Raw genomic sequence first — 27,242 nt, forward strand, 5'->3', positions numbered from 1 at the left:
TGAGAGGGATACCGCTTTTGTATATAAATAGATAGATTACCAGGTCAGCATGGCGGATGGGTATTTAGCACGCAGCCCCACGGTACAGAGGTCCAAGGTTCAATTCTAGCTACTGCACCCTCCCCATGTGGAGTTTGCATGTTCTCCCCTTGCCTGCATAGGTTTCCTCTGAGAACTCTGGTTTCCTCCCATATTCAAAAAAAAAACATGCATGTCAGGTTAATTCGCTGGTCTGAATTGTCTCTAGGTGTGAATGAGCAAGCAAATGGTTGTATGTCTCTGTGTGCCCTGCGACTGGGTGGCAACCAGTTAAAGGTGTCCCCTGCCCACACCCCAAAGATAGCTACCCCGCGACCAGGGTTGGATAGGGTTACTTTAACTTGATTACTTTCAATTACTTTTGGATTACTCCAATAGCAAATATGCTATGAAATGAAATGAAACGATCTGCATTTATATAGCGCTATTCAAGTCAATGGCCCAATCCCATTTCTCTCACTCGGCCCCGAGAACCCTCCAGTGAGGTCCCTCGATAGAGGAGTGCCCTCATCGAGTCGAGTGCAAAGTGGAAAAGGTTTGGACAAGACTTGCAAGGTTCCACCCCTGTCCAGGAGATGGCGGTAATATTAATTGGCTGTAGACCTTAGTGACGTATAGGCCTACGTCACATGTAAACAACTCGAGTCTCAACCTGAGGCGTGTTCAGTAGTGTGTCAGTTGGAGATTTCGTGCAACGTTAAAAATGCCCGCTACAGCTGTGTTATTACCGATTGCCTGAAAGCTCATCATCTTTTCCGTGTCTCCAATCAACGGAGGAGAAATGTGCTATACTGAAGACAGCTTCGGCGCTATGTAGTGCTGATTCACCTTTACAAGGTACGTACACTCAGTAAAAAAATGACCCGTTCGGTCAAATACAGTAAGAGTAAACATACAATGCACGTTCACATAATACCCTATGTTTGTGTAGACATAAATGGCAATCTACTTATTAGTATCTTAATGCCATTTTATGACACATAGTAGGGGTCTTGAATGTGTGACATGACGAAAAGTAAACAAACACAAGAACAGTCCACCTGACCCTTAAGCTGACATAATATCGTCACCAAACTTCCCTGTACGACCCAAAAACCTTAGTTCATAAGGAATTTAATTCAAAAGAGTTGTCATTGGATATAAAAAAGGTGCTTGATTGCTGTTGTTTGGTCATGATTGTTTTCTGTTGTTGGTGTCAAGGGATTTGTTCAGACCAAAAAAGACAATCGACTTTGGCTTGGACAGATCTATTGACACTAACAAAGATATCATATAATGAAATTGTGAATATGCTTGATTGCAAATAGGATTTTCGAGAAGGGTTGTTCAAACCCTCACATTGTGTTTGCTGTTAATAACATCATATTGGAATATAATATTGTGAATGTGCTTGATTGCTGTTGTGATTGTCATGATTGTTTTTTTTTGTTATTAGTGTCAATAAATTTGTTCAAACCAAAAAAATTTCAACATTTTTTCATGATGCTTACATCACAGTTAAAGCGGTCTTTTTCTTTTCTATGCCCACATTTATGTCTAAAATGTTTGTTTTCTATTGTGTTCCAGAGTGGCTGTCCCATAAGCATGGACAGGTTGGACAGGAATGTTCCCATCCTGTGCTTATGGTTGAATGTGGAGTCAGAACTCATTCAGGACTTAAGGTTGAGCAAGAAGGTTATGTGGGCCCTGCAGGAGCTGCTAAAGAGGGAACAGGGCCATGGCTGGAGGTCCTGATCTACGTGTACTGGCTGGCCCACGCTCTGTCCTACCGTGTGGTGTCACGGGTCTTCAGGGTTCCCAGGTCCACCGTACAAAGAATTGTCCACAGTTAATATGGAATAAATTGCCCAAAAGCCATATTTTAGGCTCTTTAAGTCAGACCCACATTTGCATTATGTGCTTTTCTGCATTACTATTCAATAAACATCTTCATTTTGAGTAACACCTTGGTGGTTTATTTCATAATGATGTGAGATACTGCGTGTGAACTATGTGACTGTTGGACAGAAAACAACTACAAATCACTCCAGCTTAAATAATACTTTACTTTCAGAAAAACAAACTCACATTGGGCCAAAATACATAATAGTAAATAAATAATGTGTCACAAATTTTAACAAAAATATACCAATACTTCCATGAAGCTGGAAAACACAAACTGGAACTTCATTGAGTTCTTAATAAAAAAAAATATTTTCCTTTTATAAAACAAAGGGAAACATTGCAGAGATGTCACTGTTCTGGAAATTTGTCCGCGAGCTTCCCAAAAAGGACGGGAACCGCTCAGTTTTGGCCACAGTTTCTTCGAGACTTTTCCTCACTCCGGCAGACTCCACTTTCAAAAAGTCAAGGAGTGTATCGTGCTTCCTTTTTTTTCTGGGTGATTTGGGGTTTGGCGCCGGATTAGAAGGTGCCAACGACGTGCCCGGTGGTGTGGATGGCGTGGTAGCTGTGATGGTGACCAGCTCTTCCACGGGACGTTCTACAATGGCCTTTAGGTTGGGTGGAAAAAACAAGAATTACTTAATGCTGATGTATTGTACAAAAACAACTGTGTATACGATGCTCAACTAGTTGATGTGAGACATGAAATTGACATGTTATTCTTATGGCTGTATGAGCCTTCTATTGGCCAGCATCACATATGCTTTAGAATTGTCTCCACATTTGGACAACATTTTGAGAAGGTAATTCGTTCACTTAATATGTGTTTACAGAGAAGACAGTGAACTATGTGATAGTAGTTTGTTTCAACTGTATTTCCACGTGAAATTCGGAGACATTACTCGTAATGCATGATGAAAACTAATGCATTCTGATCTCACATGAAAGAATCATATTGTAAATAAAACACGACACCCGAAATTGTGTGCAGTAAACAAGCGCTTATGTCCAGAACGGTATTCTGACTATGCTCCTTTAGCGACTGGCCATGTACATGAAAAGCACGACTCGTTTAAGATAAAAACAGGGATGGGCTGAACCGTGATTTTCTGCACAGTTATCCTACTTTACAGTTTGTAGCGTGAAGGTTTTTTTTTGCCAGCTCCCTTGGTAGATTAGTGCACTTCGTAAAGTAGCGATTTTGCAATGTTCGTGTTTTAACGCGAAAATACGATTTTCTATTGCATTTACGTCTAACTAAGATATCTCAATACATTTTATTGCAAATACATGCGTGGTTGTGGAAAACTACTTACATTTGTGTGGTTCCTTTTCGGGCATCTTTGTTGATATTGAGAATTCGCAAAGCCTTCTGGGTAGTCACTTCGCTGCCAAGTGAGGTCGAGAGCCCCCTCGGTCTTGAAGTGGTTACGACTTGGTTTGAGGGCACTTCTGCCTCGGTCTTGAGAGTATCGGGACACACCCCATTTTCACGTGAACGCGCAAACCGAGTGACTAGGGCACATAGCGAGTGAAAGTGCGAAGAATGGGACGCAGCCAATGACTTCCCAAAGCGCTTTCCAATGTTCTCCACATTTCCCAATAGCGGACTTGCAGCCATGCAAGGCGCTAACCTGCTTATTGGGGGTATTAGGGGTTCAGTGTCTTACCCAAGGACACTTCGACATGTAACACGGACGAGCCGGGATTCGAACTGGGATCCCTTGATCCCAAGACGAGCGCTCTACCTCCTGAGCTACTGCCGCTAATAAAAGAAAAAAGAAACTAAATATGAATAAAATTATGACTCACAACACGTGGTAAGCTTTCTCTCCTGGCTTTGATCTCTTTGATCTCCAGCAAAACTAACATAAACTGCGACAGAAACAAAATAAAAATAAATCCAAACAGCTTGCCAACATCATTTTTGCCGTTCCATGTATTCCGTTACTCCCGAAGCCTGCACAAAATTTAGTAATTTTATTCATATTTAGTTTGGTATTGGAGTAATCCAAAAGTAATTGAAAGTAATCAAGTTAAAGTAACCCTACTCAACCCTGCCCGTGACCCTAAGCGAGGATAAGAAATGCAGTAAATGGAGTGGAGATTACCAGGTTATTTATTTGATTAAATATACTCAGTCAACCACTTAAAAAAAAGAATTTTTCTAGAAAATGACCCAGCTCTAGTGAGCTATTTCCAGAACAGGTCCCTCAGCTGGGGGGACACCATGTTAGAGACCCCCGCTTTACTTCCTAAATTCACTTCCGGCTTTGTTTACTTCTTTCCATGTTGCCACGCCCCTTTGTAGCCCTTGACGTATACTGTACACTCGCTATGAGAGAAAAAGTGGAGAGAGAAAGGGGAGGAGAGGGAGAGAGGGTTGTAGGCGCGCACACACGCGACCGTTTCTCCCCGATTTGCATCCTCACCTGCAGTGACCGTCGTGCACGCGCCTACCCGACAACCCCCCCTCGTTTCCCCCTTTCCCACCACACGCACGCGCCTATGCACCTTGCAGCAGCTACGAAGCGTCGAGCGGCTTCGAAGCCGGGAAAGCAACCCTGCGACGCGCGACCACACGCCGGACGAGCATGACGGTAAACGTGCGCGGCGCTCTGCTTTTGCGAGAAAACGATTTGACCCGAAAATATAACCCAAATGTGTTTATGGGGGAAGGGGAGGTAGAGGTTCTTCCTCGTGCGCGTTCTCACGCACACACGCGCGTTGCAGGTCAAAATGACTCGGTCAGCACATTGTCCAACGGGCACGCGCAAAGGGGGCGGGCTCACGGTTGCAGGTTGCGTGCGTGAGCGTGCGTTTGTCCTCGGCAACCCCCTCTTGGTTATTGTGAATGCAAGATTCTTTTGTGTGCGCGTGATGATTTATGACGCACAGTGTTGCTTCTGCATTGTTATTGTTTTTAATTCATATCGATATTAATGGCCGACTAATGACCCAATCAGCTTCCTCCTGAGTTCAGCCAGGTGCTGCGGTGACGTCGCTTTAGAGAAAAATGACATCATTGGAACGAGTAAGCCATTAACTAGCCATGAAAACCGACTTGTGTTGCCAACTATGCTAACTAGCTGGTTAGTGTCTTTGTTGGACGAGAAATTTGAGTAAACATTTTGAGTACATTTAGTTCGACCGTTATTCAGTTGTGGTAGGAAGGGATAGGTCAAAAAACTGAGCGAGACTGACATGGACAATAGAGGTGCAAAAATTAACTAAAACCAAATCGATTAATAAGATAGTTATTCAAGGGCGTAGTTTTGGACAGAAAGGGGCGTGCCCCCACCAAGATCACGTGATCACTTAAAATGTGCTTTGTGTCGTACCCTCCATTGCTCAGACCAAACCTACACTCTTGTAGTTAATATTTACACAATTTAGGGGATTGTTTGGTTTGAAATGGTTCAAGTATCAGAAATTGTGAATATGCTTAATTGCTGTTAAGATTGTCAAGAAAAATTGTTCAAACCTCACATTGTTTATTTGCTGTTAATAGTGTCAATAAAATTGTTCAAACCAAAGAAAGTATCAGAAATTCAGTCTTTAGGTTAGTAAATATGTTTAGATTTCTTTGTGTTGATTAAGGGAGTTATTGGTACAGCGCCGTGAAAAAGTATTTACCCCCTTCCTGTTCTATGTTTCGCGCAAATGTATCAGATCATCGAACCCATATCTTAATATCACACAGAGACAGCCTAAGGAATTACAAAAATGCAGTTTGTAAATGTTGATTCCATATATTAAGGCACAAAAAAATCAAAACATCTCTAAAAAGTGTGAAAATGTGAAAAAGTAATTGCCCTTTGATTCGAATCCTGAGTTGGGCCACCTCTGGCAGCGATTACAGAAATCCTACATATGTGATAATTGGTAGTGAGTGTGTCACACCACTGTGGAGAAATTTTGTACCATTCTTTATTGCAAAATTATTTCAAATCTGCCATATTGGAGGGTTTTCTAACATGAACTGCCTGTTTAAGGTGAGCATCTCAATTGGATTTAAATCCGAACTTTGACTTGGCCACTCCAGGACCTTTTTTTTTTTTTTTTGAGCTAGTCAGAGGTGGACTTGCTGGTGTGTTTTGGATCGTTGCCCTGCTGCATGATCCAAAAGCGCTTGAGTTCTCCTTTAGGACCTTCTGGTAAACATCAGAATGTATTATTCCCTCAACCAAAGCAAGTTGTCTTGGTTCTGAGGCAGCGTTGCAGTCCCAGTCTATCACACTCTCACCACCATGCTTCACTGTTGGCATCCTGTTCTTATGTCAAATGCTGTGCCATTTTTACGCCAGATGTAGCAAGCTGCTTTAAGTGGTGGCAAAATTAAGCCCCATAAAGCAGTGAAGCACTGCATAGGGGCTTCAAGATGAATTATTTCCTTGATTACGTCATGATGGTGACAGAATAATGTATAACATGCTTGGTGCATGCAATAAACTAATGGGGTGTAAATCATTCATACAAAATCATACATGAATATAATATTTTTATACATTTTAAGAGTAATTAACAATTGAATTTTTTGTGTTACTTTTTCTATGCTTGTGCTTATGCATCAAGTAAAAATAAAAAATAAGGAGTTAAAATAGTGTTTATTCATTTTTATTTAACCCTTTCAACGTCAGACGTATTTTCCTAAGCTTTTGAACTCTAGGTAAGTTAAGGGGGATCCATAGTGTTACTTTGCAGCTTTTATTTGGAACTACACTCTAAACTAGTTAATCGTTTTCTGAATCAGCCACTTGGTACTCACGCTTCGTGTCACGACTTACGTCATAAAACACACCTTGACCAAAGTATTTATCTAAAATATGCACACCTTCTAAAAAGTTCCATTTCTGATATATCATTTCACATAATTTAATCCAAAGGTCTTGAGGATAATCAAGGTGCTTTTTGGCAAATGTAAGATGACTCTTTGTTTTCATTTCTGGCAGCAGAGGTATTTGCATGGAAACTCTCCCATTTGGCCAGGGTTTTTCTTAAAGCAGAGTCATTAAAGCTGACCTTAATCCTCCAATATGGCAGATTTGAAACAATTTTGCAAAGACTAGTGGGACAAAAATTTCTCCACAGCGTTGTGCTTGTCATCACATTTTTTTGTTAGCATGGCATGTAATAAGTAAAAGGAAGGAGAGGCCTGTTTCAAGTACAGTCCAAACAACAACCCAAATGCCAAAAAAGAAGAGTTTATTCAAGCGCATCTAAAAAATACACGTACTCGCACGCGCAACTTAAGGAGCCTGCACTGCAAGAGACTGCACTGATGACACAAGCCAGAAGATGGCATCAGCGAGTAAATTTCCAAATTCCGTACAGCAGTTATAACACTTTGAACGCTTCATTGAAATAGACATTGTAAAAATAGGTTGGCAAATCATGAAGAATGTTTGGAGCTGTATTGTACACACACAGGACCATGTTTCATCATGCATTAAAGGGACGGTGTGTCATATTTGCCCACTAGATGTTTGTGTATTGTTTAGTGCAACCGAAAAAAAAGAGTACTGCAAAGGACGAAAAAGAACGCAAACAGTAAGAGATTCAAAGTGACCAAACCACATCATTTTTTCCTTTTTTTTTTTTGCTTGTTTCTCAAGTTTTGAGGGTTTGGGCATACCTTTATCAGCTTTAGGTCAGCCTCAGGTTATGGAAAATAAACACAAATTTCTTCCTCCCAGGATTTTAGGAAATGCATGTTTTCCTATGATAGTTCATGTATTTTTGCTAATTATTCAAATCCATGTGATTGCTCTAAATGCATGTTTTACCGCTAGAAGGAGCTAAATAATACACAATGTCCCTTTAAACACAGAAAAGTCTGACCTTTGACCGCTCCTATTGAAGAGGGAGGAGGAAGTGACAGCCACACTTGTTAGAGACACACAAACACATGCACACACACTTGGTGACAGCCTGAATGCAACACATTGATCTTCAGGTAAATAATACACGGCATGTGATACTTTCCCTACGACAATGTGTCAGTGTAATTTCTCTGGGTTCAATCGTATGCTAGCAGTTAGCGGGTTTCTTCCAAAAAACTTCAGTTAATGTATGTGTGTGAGTGGGTTGACAAGTATGACAAGGGAGATCGAGTGTTCACACGATAGACGAACAAATTTGAACGATTGCAAGTAAATACTCTGAACTACAAAGCGTGAAAAGAATTGTATGCTGTTTTTCTGGGTATGTTGTGATTGTAAATGTTTATCCTTTGTATTATATATAAGTAAACGCCAAACCGACGAGGGAATACTTTAGTCCATGGAGAAATTCTTGTCCAAAGGGAAAGTTCAAGTTCCAAAGGAAAATTGTTGCACCAAATCAAGATTATTTTATCAAAATAAGTGCCTAGCTCTTTGAACTCAGTTGGGCAATGTTAACATACTTAAAAGATGAATATTTAGTTTTAAACTTTTTAAAGACACTTCAAACTACGCATCCATCTTTGAAAACTGGGTTAGAACATAGTCAATATTGCTAATTGACATTTTGTTGTGTGTTATTCAGAGATACTGAGTTGCTTGACTTTAGAGTTGCTTACTATCAAAAGGTTTTAAATTTAGATGAGTTAAGTCCACCATAGGCTAGAGTTATAAACATACATGTTGTAATACTTTAGTAAAATTATCCATTTAAAAATAGATTAATCCATTTTGTGCACAGTGTTATTATTATTGGTAATATACTTTTTTTCAAAACTTCTTCTAATTTCTTGTATATATTAGGTCCAAGGGAGAATACGGTAAAAAATAGTACAGGCCTTTGAGACTTGTGATTAAGGGTTATACAAATATATATGACTTGACTAATTCGCCAATAAGACTTTAGGCTGGATTCAAGGTATGAGTCCTGTGAGCTTGTTTTCGTTAAAAAAAATGTTTTTAGTTTTATGAGAAGGTGGAACCTTATAGTGGTTTTAATCTCAAGCAAAGATTTCCAATGAAAGGTTTTGGGTTCTAGCCCCCGAATAATGTCTCTTGTGATGACTGTGGTCCATTATGATTTTCCTCATCTTGAAAATGGTAGTCTGGAGAAAACTCTTAACTCTCAACAGATTTATTTTTTTCTTTCATGAAAGTAGTGTGTATTTTTTTGGGTGAATGCACTGTACTTTTAATCTAAAATTGGTTTGAAGTGGGGCTGCAACAACAAATCGACAAAATATATTATTATAAGCATTTTCAAACTAGTTTTATCATCGATTTTTTTTGTGTCGCCTAGTTGAATTCAATGCAAATATGAGAGTGCATTGTATTTCCTCTTGATCCAGCGACAAACTTGTAGTAACACTTTGGTCCAGAAGAGGACACCCCCAGACCCTATTTTAATGCACTAGGTGATCTTGATCCAAATCCAAATTTATTTAGAAAGCACTTATCAGACACTGAAATGCAATTCCAAGTGCTGTATAAAAACATTCAATGTAAAATGATATGACCTATAAAAAGTCAGGAGTTAAGCAAAAGCTTTAAAGAGGCATTTCTGGTATATGCATAAGCAACTTTCAGTTCAGAGGACTGTTTACTTTTTTATAAAATCAAGTCAAGTCACATCATTTATCTGTATAGCCCTTAATCAGAAGATGTCTTAAAGGAGTGCATTGGATTTCAAATATACCAACATGCAGGAAAGGAAAAACTCAAAACCTCAGCACAAGGAAAATAAGAAATTGTGAGAAGGGGCCCCACAAATGGTAATCCCCCTTCCAGGATGACCAGGGTGGTGGCTTTTTATTTAGGCACAAAAATAAACTGTCAATAATTAACCAACGGAAACAATCAACTATTTGCACACATCTCTACTCTCATTCTTCACCGATGTTGCTTCTCTTTTATTTTGTGCTAAAAAGTACTTTACATATTTGCAGGTGTATAGCACACATGTGTATGTATTTTTGTTTATTCTTGCGCTTTTTGACAACACGTGGATTTTTTTTATTGTTTTATACAATGAAGTATTCTGTTGTTTTGTGCACTATTTCTCAGTCTGCCCAAACCTTCGATATTTGAATACAGATTCCTCAAACCAAAAAAAAAAAATAATTAATCAATTATCAAATAATCGTTAGTTACAGCCCTAGTTTTAAAATAAAGTACCGGTCGGTCCTCATTATATAGGTAAAAACCATAGTCCAAAAATATTTTGGGTCTTAAATCAGATATCAACAAAAAGGATTCCCTGATATTATAATGAATCAGACCTGACTTGTCTAAACATGGGATTTCCATTATGTAGAGAATAATTCATCCACCTGTTTTAATGCACCTTAGGGTACAACCATTTCAAGAGTTTGTGTCGACGGATTATGACATCACTATTGCTGAGGCTTGAGCTATTGACTAATCATGCTGCTGCTTCAGGAAGCAGATTTACTATGATTGGTTGTCAGCTGTGCACTCACATTTATGTTTTGTATAGCCCGCAACAAGGCACTCTTATATTTGCAACAACAATGTCATCATCCTCGACGCCAACTTGCAAAATGACCTTCTTAACAGAAGGGATTTTGCACTTTAATTGATATACTATGTAAAAATTGTTGATAGAAAAAAATGGCAGGTTTAAAATAGCGCTGGCTCTTCCAACAGCCATCCATCCATTATCTGCACCGCTTATCCTCAGCGGGAGTGCTGGAGCCCATCCCAGCTATTTTCGGGCAGAGGGCAGGGGACACCCTGAACTGGTTGCCAGCCAGTCGCAGGGCCTTTTCCAACATATTGTAGGGAAATCCTTTGTGGTGACTCACACTTTATGAGAAACATTTTATGGAAACGTTTTACTCTAAATAAAAATACTATTAAAGTTTTAGTGTCAATAGCAGACTCGTTTCCTCAGAAAATATTTTAGATTAGAAACAAATTAAATTCTTCCAAGAAGCTTTAAATTTTTAGGATCTCAACAAAGAAATGTGAATAATGTTTACTGACTCTATTTTCAGCTCGGCCGCCATGTCTAAAAACACAGTGAAGAAGCTGCACTGGCGCTCCAAGGTATATCAAGCTAACATGCTAACATCAGGGCTGTCTTTAATATGGTGACTGCCTTGCAGGTGCAGGAAGGCTTTGTGCCCCTTGGCGGAAGCTCTGGCGAGCTGGGGCTGGCCATCGGTGGTGGCGCAGACTATGGTGAGTTTCCATTTGTGACTGTGGCCCCCGGGGGCGGGGCCATCATGGGGGACATCATCCTAGAGATTGGCGGCACGCCTGTGCTCGGCATGACACTGGGCGACGTCCGGGGCGTTCTCAACTCCTGTCCTCATCCTGTCAGAATCAAGACCGTTTCACCAGGTGAGATTACCCTGTCTTGGCACCAAAATTCTCTTAATGCAAAACATAAACTAATTTGTTAGCGCAGTGTTCCGCAACCACTGGGCCATAGACCCAAACGGTGCCGTGTGTAGTTAAAGCAAAAAGAAAGTTCCCTTGTTAATTGCTTATACACACAAGGTTTTAAATTATCGTAATTGAGCTATGATTGATTGGTCGACAATTACCACTGACCACATTGGCTCAACATTGGATGCAACTGAAATCAAACCCGCATTGTAGCGATGAAAGCGGCAGATCCTAACCACTACACCAAAAGGAATTCAAATGACATTGGAAAAGGCATTTGATTTTATCTCATAATAACACTATTTTTACTCATGGTGCTATGTTGTACAATGTTGCATTGGAGCATTATGGGCTAAAGTTCAGACAAAACAATGATTTATAACATAGTAAGAATAGTCTAATGAATTTTTTTTTACCATGTCATCTATATCCCCTAGTGATCAAGTGTTTACGTGGTGAATTTAGGCTTATTATCATTAGTTCACATGTGAGTTCACATGAGCAGTGTGCGGTGCAGGACCACCAGGCTCCGCAATAGTCTAGTCCCCCTGGCCATTAGACTGTTAAATGGTCAATCTAACATATCGTTAACTTAAATCTAAACGGCTGCTAATCCGACTTTTTGCACTACTGGCAGTTTTTTATAGCTTGCCACTCCTTGCACATTGCTCTCTGCACTATTGTAATTACAGCGTTATTGTTACAGTGTTAATGTTACTGTGTACCTGACTTGTTAACCTGACTGCCCATTTTGCACATCTGGTTAGCTACTCTTCTTGCACTATCGGCACTATGGTAAAATACTATACGTAGCCAAAATACAATACAACTTATTTATATCTGTACATTCTAGGAAACTGTGGGGGTCAGATGCATCGACATTTCGTTCTGTATACACGTGTACTAGAATGACAATAAAGTAGATCTGAATCTGAATCTGAATTAGTAGTATTATTGTTACTAGACCAAGAGAATATTGTCAGATATGAAACCGGTCTGTGGTAAAGAAAAGGTTTCAGATCACTGAGTTGAAGAGATAATTGCTATAAATTGCAGACTACATAACGGTACTTTTTGCTACATTTTTAACATTGCGGCTTTAAATACGGTGCGGCTTATTCTTTCTACTTCTTTTTTTCGTGGCAACACCGATAAAAACTGCATGCGGCTTATTTCCACAACCCGTGCACTCTTAATGCACAATGTCTAAAAACATTTATGTCACCCTTTTGGAGGAGAAATTACTCTGTTTTTGGCAACATTATTAATATAATACATAAGAGGAGCAAAACTGGAGGTGTAACAATACTTCACCCGTATATCAAGTCCTCAATTTATACAAAGAAATCAAACTGCAGTGGAAGGTATTTGTCAAAAATGCGACACTTTTCCTTCCATCTCATCAGAGTCTATGTCAGGTTGCTGAAGTTTCCTTTGATCTTCGAGGTATAATAACAATTGAATGCTATATGTTCTGCGGCACCCACCCAAAAAAAGATAACTTCCACGTCTGTGTTACAATCTGGCGTTATTCTCCACTGTATGGGAGCCCTGGTGCTGTCGTCTAGAATTATGGAATAGAATATAAATATAGAATTACATTTTTTTTCGTGTTTTCTTTCCGCGCTGTAGTCGATATGTGCTTGTCTTTTTGTTCGCCATCTTGAATTATCAGATGATCCGAAAACACGCGATCTAAACAACTATGAGCCGAAAAAGCAATGCAGTCAGGCAACAACTGTGCGGGGGCACGGCTCGATTAGCGTTCTGCAGCCAAAGCTGTGACACCAAATTCCCCACACGAGTGGCATCTGATGAGTTAAGAAATGGACGTGAATACATTCTTTTTTACTGCTATTTAAAACGGCGACTTAAATCCCGTGAGGCTCGTACAAAAACAAAATTGAGATTCAATCTTAAATTTGAGCATGCGGCTTTTAATCAGGTGCTCACTCTCATCCAGAATTCACGGTACATTTATCATATAACATGAATAGTTTAATTCTGATGTTTGATAGTAACATACAGGTACGTGCATCTATGTTTGTGACTCTATCACAGGTGCATCACTATGCAAAGACCTCCGCCTGTACCTCAGCAAATGTTTCACACCAACCTCCATGGACAGTCAGCTTCAGCAGCTAATCCGAGAGAACCTTTACCTGCGCGCCGTGCCGTGTATGTGCGCTTGATCTCTAACGGCAAATGGAGTTTTGCGTCGCACCTTGATGACGTTCCGTTTGCTCGACAGGTACTACCCGTCAGCCTCGGGACGGGGAGATAAGCGGTGTAGACTACAACTTTGTCTCCATCGAGGAGTTTTTTTCTCTGGAGGAGTCGGGAGCGCTACTTGAAAGTGGGAAATTCAAAGGTAACCTTTTTGGAGTGATTAAAATTTTTTTAGGACTGACTACTACTATATGTGTCCTCATGCAAGTGATAATATTTCTAAAGTTGATCACAACCAGCGTTGGGGAGTAATGGAATACATGTAACAGCATTACGTAATTAGGATTGCCCCAAAACAATTGTATTCCGTTTTAGTTACAGAAGAAAATACGTAATTAAATTATAAGTATGATGAGTTAAAATACGGATTACGCAGCAGGATTACAATTGTATTTAAAAATATATTTACATATACATAATTCGCCGATAGACAAATTTTTTCTTCCATTTCAGTCACTGACACTAGAGGGACGGAGAAAGATGAAGTTTACACACAATGTGTGCGCAAATCCTTGTAACATCTGTATCTGTTGCGCAGATGCACAGATTGCATGTCACACACTGTTGCAAGTAAATGCACTTTTATCTTTGTCTGTGGTTTTATTTCCAATGTAGGAGTCATTTTGTTGAATTGGCGTGAGGCTGCAGTTTTGCGAGGGCTTTAATGATCCATTCAGGGACATTCAGTAAATATTATTGACTGTCTTATTTTTGTATTTTGTGGTAAATTGGTTTTGAAAATCACTGTAAGATCACTTTATTGTTATATGGTTAGAATGTTTTACTTAGCATAGTAAATCTGAATATTGTCAAGAGGTCTGGCATCCCCATTTCAAACAAGTAAAACTTCTAACAAAACTAAATAACAAAAACAAAACAAATTAACCATCTCAAACAAAAATAAAAAAATAGAAATCTAAGCAGAAATCCAAACGATCAAACCGGCAAAAAAAAAATCTAACAAAAAACTCATTCAAACCCTTGTGTCATTCTGTTTAAAATAAACTTATTGTGCTAATTTTGTTATAAAAAAAAAAAAAAAAAAAAAATGTGCCCAAAAAAATCAAATCAAAATTCACTTTCTTAATATTGTATTTGTATTCCTTTGTAATTATGTTAGGCCAAAACTCCAGTGTTAACTTCTTCTTAAAGAGTGCCAATTGTAAAACTTGAAATTGTATTAAGATGAAAAAAAAGAACACAATCTGAGTCGGAAATCAGGTTTTTGACAGACCTTCCATCTGAGGCACGTGCTTCCAAGATCTGCTTCCAACATCGGCTCAGGAAGGAACCACGCTCCCCCAATGGCTAGAGACTCATTAGTTGAAAAGCAAGGCTTAAGCAAGGTCAAATGAATACAAGAAACACATCTGATTGGTTTACACAGAAATCACACGTTTAAATAAAATGAATATTGCTGGACGCTAGATGGCATGTGAGCATAATGAATGAGCAGTAGGGAAAGTGAAACTTCGTAACACAAAAGGTACTATGCGCCACTGTAAGGAAAAAGGAATGTGGGGAGGAAAGCTCTCGAGCAGACTTCCCGGCACTAAAGTGAAGCCCATCTTGATAAATAGTTGGCGGGCCCCAAGAGTATATATTTGTTGCAAGAATACAAGCAGCACCTGGACATAATCTTTGGCGTCGTTAAGGTACTTTTGAGGATGAAAGCATACAAAGGCACATACAAACAATAATCAAGCTATAATTTCCCCTACAAAACTAATCATTAAAAATATTTTTTTTCCCTTTGTTAATGTATTTTGTCACTCCAGCCAACTTGACATTTCTGACCCAAGTCTAGTATTATTTTTTTCCTGTTTCTAATCATAGGCAACTACTACGGAACACCTCGGCCAGTCCATATAAGTCCAGACACTCCACCTATTACTTATCAGGAACATCGAAACCTGCTGAGAAACTTCCGGACCAGGAGCAAATCTCTCAGCAACCTGGAAAAAACTGTTGAAGAAGACAACAGCGAGGAGGACAGTGGCCTGTCCGGTGAGTGTGTGTATGTGTTTGTGTGATAAAGGACAACTTTATCGGGTTGAAGCATTGATGAGAAAGGAGGGCCCCAATTTAAAGACACGACACCCAACTTTGTCCTTTAGGCGGATCTGCCGGAGCCCCACCCAACACGCTACCTATCATCCAGTCCTGGGGTGAGGCCGGTGCAGGGAGCAGCGAAGGAACAGAAAACAGTGGAAGAGGAGCAGGAAGAGGGAGAGTACCCTTTGCCGACACGTGGGACATGACGTTCGGCAATGGCAGCGAAACTTTCTACGGCGAGTGAGTGACGTCTCTGCAGATAGTTACATTCGGGCAACCCAAGTTGTGACCGCTGTGTGTCGGGTAGTGTATGTTTTCATCGTTGCTTTTTTGGGTGCATAACCAGTGTTGGGAATTACGCCGTTATAATTAACGCCATTACGTTACGGCGTTATTTTTTCAGTAACGGGATAACCTAAATATTTACTTTCTGCCGTTAGAACGCCGTTATCGTTACTGACGGTCAAAAGCGATGCGTTACTTTGACTGCAGAACCCCAAAGGCGGCGGGTCTCCACACACCTGACGTTGTTTTCAGCAGTGGGGGTTTTCGCTCTCCTCCAAGTCTGTTACGTCACATCTTTTGGGATGAAGTCACCATACAAAATAGCGACAACAATATAGCTAGATAGCGATTACGAATACAGTACAGTGGAACCTCGGTTTTCGAACGCCTCTCAGTTCAAACGAATCGGAGCCCGACCAAAAATTTCGAGAAATTCTTGCTTCGCTGTTCGGTCAAAAAATCGGAGTTCGAAAGCCGGGGTGGATGTTTCACATCACATTTTTTTACTTCTTTTAATTTTCTCAGGTGCAATTGCACCTCCAATACACTAGGGGACGTCCGAGATTAAACAAATGTGTAGCAAATGGGCCGAGTTACAGAATTTCACCACACCGATGAAGCTGCAGCCACCAGAGTCATCATGACTTTAATGACACTGTCATGAACCACTTCCGAAAAGTGCTAAAAAGAAGACAGAAGCAAGTGTCATTGGATAGATATTTTAAGAGAAAAGAACGTCCTGTAGCCAGTCATCCGTAGCAAAGAGATTTGAATGTGTGAGCACCCCTTAGACAGAAGAGCTCCCCGAAGTTTTTATGGAAGGGGACTCTCCTTCCAAACAATAATTTTCCTTCCTCCCCCATCCCTCTCACCGTCCATCTTCGCCTTCTGCTGACCACCACAAAGGTAAAAAATCCTATTCATAATTATTTTCTTTATCCTTTTTTTATTTTTACACGTTCATGTTAGCGTAATCTTTCGCACGGAAGATTACGCTAACGCAAACGTACGATTAGCCTGGGTTACATTTATGTTATTTGTGTCTTAAAGGTAAACAAAGGTAAACATTCAGGGTGTTAGAACGGATTAAAATGACTTACATTATTCGTAATGAGAAAAATGATTTCTGTGTTTGAACAAATCGCTTTTCGAACAGGGTTCTGGAACGGATTATGGTCGAGAACCGAGGTTCCACTGTATCTTCTGATGCACTAAAAGAATAGGTGCATTGGTGGTACGGTAATCTACGCGTGAGGTTCACGAACAAAACGGCTCTGAGCTGTCTCTTGGAAGTGGGAGCCAGATTCTCACCCATCGATTAAATTAGCTCTTTTTATAACATTAGTTAATAAATCAAGCGTGTCTGTTTGTGATTGTAAGAGCATAAAAAAAACACGCTAAAGTTCTATTCGTCAATCTGGCTAATCCAAGATTTCAATTTGCAAGCTCCTTAGAAATTCTGTTGCACTTTTTGTTTTAAGTCACGTTAGATGTATTGAATTTTTTATTTATTTATCGTAAAAAGTTTCTGTGAACTATTTACGTTTTTTTGTACCCTTTCTACGAGTTGCTGCAAAGCCTTATTTGATATCCTGCACTGTTGGTGTTTGGTTTGAGTGAAAGATTATTCATCTTTCAGATGTTTCAAATGTTTCAACTATGTAAGTTTTATTTGAATTTTTAACAAATATTCTATGTTTCTTTTTGCATTATTAAACATTTCTTGTGACATTCTTTAAGCTTTGACAGAAAATATAGATTGGGTCCAAATATCGGCTTCCTCTCAATACTAATGATAGATATCTGTTTTGGCCCTAAATAACCCGTATCTGCGGATCCCTTTAAAGGCCTACGACTAGTTTATCAATGGCTGGGCTCAAGAAGTTTTTGCGTGCAGAATCAACAACCTTTGTCTAGATACAGCTAAGGATCGTGCCGAGTAGACCTAAGTAACGTCTTGACTTCGTCTTCATTAGATGCTAGAGAGCTATGGCTGTATAATTACAATATGTAAATAATCATTTCTGTTTCTGTATGTCTCAGCAGCTCCAGGTAGAGGCCAAGTGCTCTTAATCTTAGCTGGCACTTGGCAGGAAAAACAAATGTCTGGACTGACAAGCTAGGTTAAGTGACGTGTTTAACAAAAAACAGTCAACAAGAAATATGTGGTAGCTTCCCTACTATTCATTCTGAAATTACTTTTTGTTCCTGATCACCCAATGTTTACGAAATGTTCAGAACAGGCTTTCACAGGTACGATTTCAGTGTTAGGTCTACTCTACTGAGCCTTCATAACCATGTTTGTCGCCTACTCGTCTACAATTCCTTACTTTTGTCGCCCTGAGAAGTAACTATAGCAGGGAGACGAAAAAACAATGCCTTACACCTTCCACTTTCATTTAAATAGCCAATAATATAACAGTGTAGACCCCTAAATATAATCAAATTGTGTCTGTTCGACCCGTCCAAAATGGCCAACTGTTTTCATACGGGTATGCGCGTGACGTCTATTGCACTGTGACCTGAGGAAATACATTTAGTAATGACGTCAATCTCTGTCAGTCATATTTCCAAAACCAGACAGGATCTTCGCGCTCAAAACAGAGACACCACTTCCTGTTCAACGGAGCGTGAGTTTCTTTCCTTTTTATGTTTGGGCCGCAGCAGCAGGCAGTATATGCCAGATTTTTTTGTGATATTTGTGTTCCTGCTGTGTTCTTCATCACCTTATAAAACACTTGTTTCAATCATGACATATTTCTAATACAATCCCTTATGTTGCTGTCATTTGTTACCTCCTTTTTATTAGTTAACCCCGATACCCACCCCTTAAGTTGTGTTCACCTTGTCTACACATTTAATACTTTCCTTACAATTAAATCCTAATCACTTATTAGAATGTCAGTTACAAAATTTCTAACCGTCTTTCTGTCACACGAACATTTCTGGATTGTTCTTACTCATTTACTAATATGTTTTTTTCCCAATTGATTTTTCGAAAATTATCTTTGTGCCTTTTTTTGTTTTACTTCACTGCTATTTGATCAGTTTTGACCACAGTGACACTCTATAACATAAGAAAGGGACAAAGATATATATTTGAAGGAAATGGAAATTCACAAAAAGGATTACAGTATACCAAAACCTTGTTGAACTTAGCCATACAATATCAAACCAGCCAAATCAAATAGTTCTACAATAAAATACTGCTTGTATGAAAACATGTCTTAAATCATTTTTATACATGCTAATTGGCAGTAGTTAAACAGAATTAGATACTGATTTAATCAAATATAAAGAATGTATACGACTATACACAGTGTTGGGGGTTAGAATATTTTCTTAGAAATGGTTGAAAAGTATAGTTATTATTAATAACATGATCAAAATAATATTTGCTTGTGCTTAGCTAATGTAAAAACATGCACTTATCATAAAATGGTGCGTTTCTTAATTGAACTGATGCCCAACAATACAAATCATTAAAAATATTTAAAAAATGAAATTTAGAACAGTCAAATATTTTGATATAAAATAATTGAATATACATATGAAACATGTTTCTTTATTTATGTATTGGCAGATTATTTAGAAGGCTTGGGGAGTAACGGAATACAGCACATGTGACTGTGTCACATAATCAGAATATCAAAAAATGTCATTGTTTTCTGTTAGTTACAGAGAAAGAGACATAATCGATTACAGGTATATTTAGTAAAATAAGGTTACTTTGCAGGATTACAATTTTATTCAAAATAATATTTATGTTGCACACTTCATGGACAATGATGTAGTCCGGTGTGCGATGGTTTTAACTCCTTTTATGCTTTTCTTTGTTCACATTATTTTTGTATACATTCGCCTTTTCCATCCGCCCCCCTGCCATCTCATTCATTTCACTAACACACACACACCAGTGCGTTCACTCTCAGGTCCCCCCGCAACTGCCCCTGCTGCCAGAGTACAAAACATATTTACATGGCCAAAAACTCTTGTAACACTTACAGAAATGTGCCATATAAATCGAGTGCAATTAATAAAACAACATCAACAAAGTATGAACATTTGCCTGAAACGACATAAAATGAAACGATTAATACAATTAAATGCCTGAGGGTGTGTCCTTTTCCTCAGCATCCTTCAAGTATCCATCCATTCATTCACTTCATGCACTTATTTACTTGACTCACATTTATATATACATAATGCGCTGCTGGACTAATCGTGTGTCTGACACGAGAGAGACAGAGAGAGATAACGAGCAGTCATAGAATTTGTTGGAAATTTAGAAATTGAACACTTTGTGTGTTTTAAACAATATCAGGTGTTCTTAATGTTAACTGAAACAGAGTATATCTTGTCTGCTATGTTAAAGATGAACTATACTACGTGGTTAAAATTTGAGCTTTTTTGTTGGATTAAAGGAACTACCTGATATTGGTTTCCTAAATCTCCTTTTCAAGGTTACATTGTTCATTTATCTTTAACAAAATTAAATGAATTTATTTAGATTTCATTATTTTTGTCTTTTATTGGCATATTTGGTATTGGAGTTACCCAAAAGTAATTGAAAGTATTCAAGTTACACTGCTGTTATATTAGGTAATTGGCATCTGGATCGGGTAACATGTTTAAAGTAACCCTCCCAACTCTGTTAATTCGTATTTGGTGTTGTATTTGGCTGAATAAAATAGTTGGTAAAAAAAAAAAAAAACATTGAAATGAATTTTGGCATTAGTGGTTGGCTAGATCAACTTCCCTGGCGTTAGAAGTGGACTTCAAGCTGCATTTTCCAGATTTCTTTTTCAGAAATAAGAATTAGAATGACTTAATTTTCATTTGCCTTCTTTTTTATTTCACTTTAGTTGCAGTAGTAATTGTTGAAACCATTAAGATATACTTTAAGTGTGAGCATCAAGTTATGGTAGGGTAGGAATAAGTACTTAAGACTGCTCCATATGATTTGACACAGTATAGAAACATAATCCCTGTCTAATACAAATCTAGGATTAAATGTCAGTGCTTTATACTTTATTCACTTTATTCAAGTGTTCAGGTTCTGTAACCACAGCATACATTTCTCACACTTACAGTCACATGTTAAAACAACAACAACAAAATATTTCAGGCAGCAATAATGTTTTCATCCTTGCCCTCAGTTCCTGAGTTCACGGACCAGCCGGGTCAACTGCAAGGTTTTCCGGTGCACACGCGTCTCTCCAAAGGCCCACGAGGCTTCGGATTCAATATCGTGGGAGGAAGTCGGGCGCGGGAGTTCCTGCAGGTGTACAGTGTCACCCCTGGAGGCCCCGCAGCCCTCCACCAAGGTACTTCTGCTCTAGCTAGCCCACCACAGGACGGGAGCCACCAGTCGTCCTGGCTATCATGTGATGGACAGCTCTTACTTGTTTTGCGGCAAGAGATTTAAACAGGGTGGATTATGTTTAATTCCCATGAACTGATAATCCATTGACACACACCAACACGAAAAATACACACTTTTACATTCACTTTATAGACTGAAAATAGTTATTTGGCTTCCGGGTCAAAACTATACTATACTGTAACCTTCACTGGTGTACTTAATTTCACCCTTTCTAAAATGTTTCTCCCACAGCCGACATCTTGGTGTACATCAACGACATGTGCGTGCTAGGCCGTTCCCACAAAGAGGTGGTGGAGATGCTCAAGTCGGTCCCGATGGGTCAGAGCGTGGACGTAGTCCTGAGGCGAGGGTACCCAATGTTGTACAACCCAGACGGCTGTCCCAAACACACGCTGGAAACGGTACGTCCGCTGCTCACCATTACATTACATTTTTATCACACCTCTTTACCAAAACTGCGAGTCAGTCTTTGGTATGTTTTGAACGTACACTAAAAAAAGCCTGGCATAAACGTAAAATACATAAATCAAGCTGGAATCCGTTCCAGCTGACTTCCGTCAGTGGTCACCCTGAAGGTGAAACTCAATGACCTTACCTGAAATTATGATTATATTACTTATTTATTTCCCTTCAATTGTCTAACAAAACTTGTCTGTACTGTATATTGCGGCATGGTTACTGGGGACTCGTCACAACGTGTGCCTCATAGTTGAGAAATCCTGTGTTCAATTGAAGCTTCCAGCGTCCTTTATTAGTTTCCATAGTCTCCCTATGCCTGAATGGGTTTTCTCCGGGCACTTCGGTTTGTTCCCACATCTAATAGCTGGGATGGATTTCAGCACCCACAAGAGTATATAAGGGTTTGGAAAATGAGTGACTGCAATGTATATGTATTGTTTTAAGAGAAATGTCTAAATAAAGATTTTCCGGCCAATCATATTCACGGATGGTGTTTCAAAAATAATCATTGAACACTAATACAATGACAAGATCGGTTAATATGCTTATTGGAATAACTTTTTATTTTTTTTTGCATACACCTTTGTGTTGTTTATTAATTCTCAACAAAAATAATTACACAGTATTTACAAAATAAAGCACTTTTGCCATGACCCACACCAAAAGTCTAGAACCTTTTTGACCCAAAGGACCATACAGCCAAAGTAATTTGATTTATTTTTTGAGGAGAGAAAGCCACTCCATATATTTTAGGACAAAATCCAACACAAGTGCCAAACCTTCTCTACAGAAAAAAAAACTAATTCTTCAGCACCTTTTATTTTACTGTGTGACGTTGGAATGAAATAATAATAATAATGCCCGAACCTGTGTCCCATAACAATATAAATATACCACTTAAGATTTTTCTCCCTCACGCAGTTACTTAAATCCCCAATATGTAGTTATTGACCACTAGAAGGCATTCTATTGACTAATGTGAACGAAAACCTGTGACACAAAGCACAGTGGAGCAGCAAGATGCCAGATGAACACGGAGGCGATCTCTAACATGTAAAAGAAATACATATTTCTGGACCTATACTTTTTATAAAATTTAACATTGGTATAGTTCATGTATTTTTGCTTAATATTCACGTCAATGTTTTTTTTTTAAATGAAAAAAAATTACCAGTAGGAGGCACTAAATATTATACACTGTCCTTTGCGCTCATTTTGACTGTCATTTTTGTTCTAAATAATGGTTTCAAAACAAGTTGTGAGCAAATTTTTTGTGAAAATGTCACAAAATACTGCAAATGAGGATACTAATATATTTACCTTTTGGTGCAGACGGCGTTGGGCAAGCGGGAAAAGGAGTGTACGCTCTGCGTGTATAGCTCTGCCCATTCCTAACGCTCACCCAATCAAATTGCTCTGGGTGCTTTGCTGGAGTTTTTGGTTGTTTACAGTTTGTTCTGTGAGTTGATTTTCATCATAAATAGTCTCAACAGTGAACATACAAGGTTAAATGAGCTTCCCTATCAGGGATTCTTTAGCGATGGACAGCCAAAACATGGACTGTTGGTGTGCCCTATATGTACTTGACCGAACTCTGTACTAATTTGTCTTGTCGCCTTCCTAAAAACGGCTCACATGTGAGCCCTTTAGTGTTACCTGTGGATTTCCGCAGGGTTAAGTACTTGGCCTCCTCCTTTTCAGCATTTACATGTTTCCATTAGTTGATGTTATTTGCAAGTATAATATCAGTTTCCATTTCTACATAGATGACAATATATCTTCCAATGGAGAAATCTTCCCCACTAAACTTTGGAAATTTGGAGGCATGCCTGTCACACTGAGATAAAAAGATGGAGGTCACTCGAGTGACCTATATTTCATGTTGACAATATCTGTGTATTATTTGTTATTGCAGCCTGGTCATCCTGGAAGGGGGATTACCTCAAGTGCGGTCCCTTCTCGAATTTTTCCTTGCCCTCATGTAGGTTTTGGATTAGGGGTTGGTGTAATTATAGTCCGTAGTTTGCAATAATCTGTGATATCTGCAGCCTCTTTGTGATTAAGGGCTATACAAATAAACATGACTTGACTTAAATAATTGAGCCAGATGTACTAATGAAAAGAGCCATATCTTTTTCGCGAGCCACAGGCTTCCAACCCTTGCCCTACACTGACAGTAATATACAGAAAAACAACAACAATTACCTCTTGATGGCATTGAAGAACTGGACAGTGATGAAGTATAGAAAAATAAATGAGGAATTAAATTTGAATTTGAATTCAAACATTCAATACGTTAGCTTAACACATCCCTGGAGTGGTAAACGAATTTGTGAAGTCAGTGTGTTCAAATTTGCACACACATTCAATGATCACTTTGATTGCTTAAAGAATCACCGATTGTTTGATCACAATCGAATCGATTAGAAAGTTGTATGGCTTAGTTTATGAATAATCTTAATATATGAGTAGAGTCCTGCATTTCACATTTTTAAAGAATAAATCTACTGCCACATCTAAAAATGTGTTTCTGAACTCCCCCCACCCAACAGCCGCAGACTCCCCCAGAAAACCACCAACGCGGACCGCTCACCTACAGCCACGTGCAAGAGGCTGCCAGTGGCGGTTCAGGTCAGCAGAGCTCATGCATTTTTTTCTTCAATAATTATAAGAAAAATTCATTGAATTTGTCTCATTGTTCTCTTTTTCTTTGTTGTCATTCCAGGGATTTCCCAAGCCTCATCCTCCTATTCAGTAGAACCACTGACCAACGGGCTGACAGGTCCTCCTACTCCCACTTCCTCTGAGCTCCCGACAACCCATCCCACAACCCCCTCTGAGAGGATGTCAGCCAATCACAGTGACTCTGATGGGGGCACTCAAAGGTGAGCTAATGTGCTAGCATTGCTAGGTGATTTCATGCAGCAACAATCACATCACTTAAACTTAAAAAGTAATCAAAAATTCTTTAACATGCAAAATGTAAGGAAATAGTTCATGGTTTTTGCGTGAACTCTACATATACTAAATCATGATAGTCCAATTGTTTTCCAAGATAGTGCATTTTTAGGACAGCATGTCCTGAGCTGTGACGAGGAAGACCAGTACCCTAGGAAGCCAGTCGCCATATTGTTTTACGTGTTAATTAGTCAAAGAGGTTATGATTGTCCTAAGAGAACTTTTCGTCTGGCCAACCAAAAAAAAAACACGCTGTGAGCAGCCAGGATACCTGCTACCCAACAACAAAAAGTAGCATCAACGGCGACACTAAGGCAATGCCGGCCAGCCAAACGACACACACTAAACAGTTAACGAGGCCAACCGGGATCAAACAAAACAGGAAAGCCCTCGGCATCCTGGACGGGGGATTACCACTTGTGAGGCCCCTTCTCAAGGTTTCTCATTTTATTTGTGCTCAGGTTTACTAGTTTTTCCTTGCCGCATGTGGGTTTAAGATCAGGGTATGGTGTAATATACTGCGCAATCTTTTGAGACATTTTGAGGTAAAGGGCTATACAAATAAATGTGACTTGACTTAGCAGCCCCAGCACTAAAGGAGAGCTAGCCGGACAAAATCTACCAGCGACACACGTAGCGAAAAACACAAAGGACCAAGCCAAAGTTCCAATTTCTCCCAGCAGAAATGAGTGGAATGCAATCACTACAATACATCACTACAAGATCTGTCTTTTTCACAGCTGGCCTCACATGTTGTGTTAATGGGATTCTCTGCTGTGTTATTTCAATGACATCATATCTTGACAGGAAACAAGCCACATGGGTCAACTTTAAGACAAAATTTTTTGAGTCGTCTGGCACGTGGAATACTTCATAACATATTTGCATAATGGTGGAGAGGAACACAACAGGCACTAACACAAGCTCCCATTCTAAGCAGGTCTTCCATGATTGGCTACAACAGCAGCACCCTCCCCACTCGGTCCTCCTCATCCTCGCTCCTCCAACATCAGAGCTCCAAGTCATCCGAGAGTGACCTGTCCACGTCCACCTTCCCCATCATGTCCTCGTCCAAGCTGTGCGGGACTTTGCCCGCCAGTGGGCCCGCACAGCGTCCCTCGCTACCGCAGACTTGTTTGGCCCCCAAGTCCCCCCGGGACATCACATCCTGTGGCTTCAACGGGTGCCCGGCTAACCACCAAGTGCCCCCTCATTGCCCTCTTGGAAACACTGGCCCGGCGCTCCCTTTGGGTACAGGGTCCTTCCCCGCTGGCGAGTTGGTGCCTGTTGGCCTGGAGCGCTGCCAGAGCGGCGGTTTGGGTTTCAGTATCACGGCAGGGGGCCCAGGAGGTCAGCTAGCCGTGGTGAGGAGGGTCTGGGACCGCAGACAGTGCCCTGCTCTGCAGTCAGGAGACGCTGTGGTCAAGATCAATGGTGTCGACGTGCAAAACCTAAACTTCTCTCAGGTCAGACAGTGGCAGAATTTGCATGGTAATAGAAAATAAACAGTTGTCCATTAAGCTTAAAAGTTAAAAAAGAATCCCCGATTCAGGATAAATGTAACTGTGAAGATTCAACGCTCATTAATTGCTACCAAATTGCACTTGTCTAAAGTTATTTAATACGAAATAAAAACAACGTAAATTGGATCACTCCACATGTAATTGCAAAATATGTTTGTATTTTTCATCATGCTCCGTACAAAAAGAAAAGTATATGCATCTTTTCAACCCTGAGTGCAATCAAGCTGTTGCACTTTTCTTTAAAAATGTATGCAAGTATATTTTTTAACAACTTTTTTTTTTAATTATTTTAACACTAATTTCTACCTAAATAGTGAAGTCCAACTGACACAGAAGTTTGTATTTGCATTTTTTGTAAAATAGAGGAAGGCTTCCTGCATTGGTGGCCTTATTTAAGTGTAATGTTTTTGACAGATCATAACTGTGTATGTTGCCACCTTGCTAACATTTTAAAATTGGAGACTAAAATAAACATTTCCGACAATGCGTTGTCATGTGAAGCATCACTACCCCCTACTGGTCACACACAGGAGGACAGCTCTATTTAGAAAACTGGCTCTTTTGGCTCGGCTTACTGAGAATAGCTAGCTCTTTCGGCTCCCAAACGGCTCCCCCGATTTTATTTTTTTTAATTATCATCAATAGTAATCAAACTTTATGCACCAAATTATTTAGTAATGAATAATATCTCATGTTTTGCACGGGATCCCTGAAAAACACATAAAATATAAATACAAAACAGTCTCATTACACACTGAAGAGAGTTGAAGTCAAACAGCAACACAAATTTCCCTGCAAATGCAAAACAATACAATTTAAATGAAAAATATTAGCTTATCCAGATTATATTCACTCATTAATAATTATTTTTTACTGTTTTAATTTTTTTCAAATTTAAATAACAACAATAAATCTCGACTTGAGACCAGTGTTTCGGTCGTCTCCTGCTTTATCTTGAATCAAGTATTAAGTCTATGTGTTTGAATAAACCGCTCCAACAATCGCATTAGATTTCCATTTTGGTAAGTCCTGTTTTAAACAAGCACATAAAAAAAGAGAGTGCGCGAT

General features: G+C 39.4%; 1 protein-coding gene and 2 long non-coding RNA genes across 5 annotated transcripts in view; 2 read left to right on the forward strand and 1 right to left on the reverse strand.

Annotated features, from left to right (window-relative positions):
- The first annotated feature begins 436 nt into the window (after positions 1–436).
- Positions 437–1,981, forward strand: LOC148369195 (uncharacterized). Its single transcript, XR_015849985.1, has 2 exons — positions 437–876; positions 1,606–1,981. It is a non-coding gene; the product is annotated as an uncharacterized LOC148369195 (long non-coding RNA).
- An 83-nt stretch (positions 1,982–2,064) lies between these two features.
- On the reverse strand, positions 2,065–3,478 carry LOC148369196 (uncharacterized). Its single transcript, XR_015849986.1, has 2 exons — positions 3,240–3,478; positions 2,065–2,531 (listed from the first exon to the last, which is right to left on the reverse strand). It is a non-coding gene; the product is annotated as an uncharacterized LOC148369196 (long non-coding RNA).
- Positions 3,479–4,292: 814 nt separating this feature from the next.
- Positions 4,293–27,242, forward strand: part of magixa (MAGI family member, X-linked a) — a 42,824-nt gene continuing 19,874 nt past the window's right edge. For 2 of the 3 annotated variants that reach the window (XM_088331131.1, XM_088331133.1), the window contains exons 1-13: positions 4,293–4,523; positions 10,883–10,934; positions 10,994–11,231; positions 13,341–13,457; positions 13,531–13,650; positions 15,345–15,515; positions 15,626–15,803; positions 18,411–18,478; positions 21,008–21,175; positions 21,466–21,635; positions 24,246–24,324; positions 24,419–24,578; positions 25,592–26,117. In XM_088331131.1, the coding sequence (XP_088187257.1) occupies positions 10,893–10,934; positions 10,994–11,231; positions 13,341–13,457; positions 13,531–13,650; positions 15,345–15,515; positions 15,626–15,803; positions 18,411–18,478; positions 21,008–21,175; positions 21,466–21,635; positions 24,246–24,324; positions 24,419–24,578; positions 25,592–26,117 (2,037 nt within the window). In that variant the 5' untranslated portion in view covers positions 4,293–4,523; positions 10,883–10,892. Of the gene's footprint in view, positions 4,524–4,817; positions 4,958–10,882; positions 10,935–10,993; positions 11,232–13,340; positions 13,458–13,530; positions 13,651–15,344; positions 15,516–15,625; positions 15,804–18,410; positions 18,479–21,007; positions 21,176–21,465; positions 21,636–24,245; positions 24,325–24,418; positions 24,579–25,591; positions 26,118–27,242 lie in introns of those variants that run through there. The other variant, XM_088331132.1, reaches the window with a different exon arrangement.

Source organism: Urocampus carinirostris, chromosome 3, assembly GCF_059441175.1.
Source record: "Urocampus carinirostris isolate Australia breed hairy pipefish chromosome 3, RoL_Ucar_1.0, whole genome shotgun sequence".
In the NCBI taxonomy this organism is placed as follows: Eukaryota; Metazoa; Chordata; class Actinopteri; order Syngnathiformes; family Syngnathidae; genus Urocampus; species Urocampus carinirostris.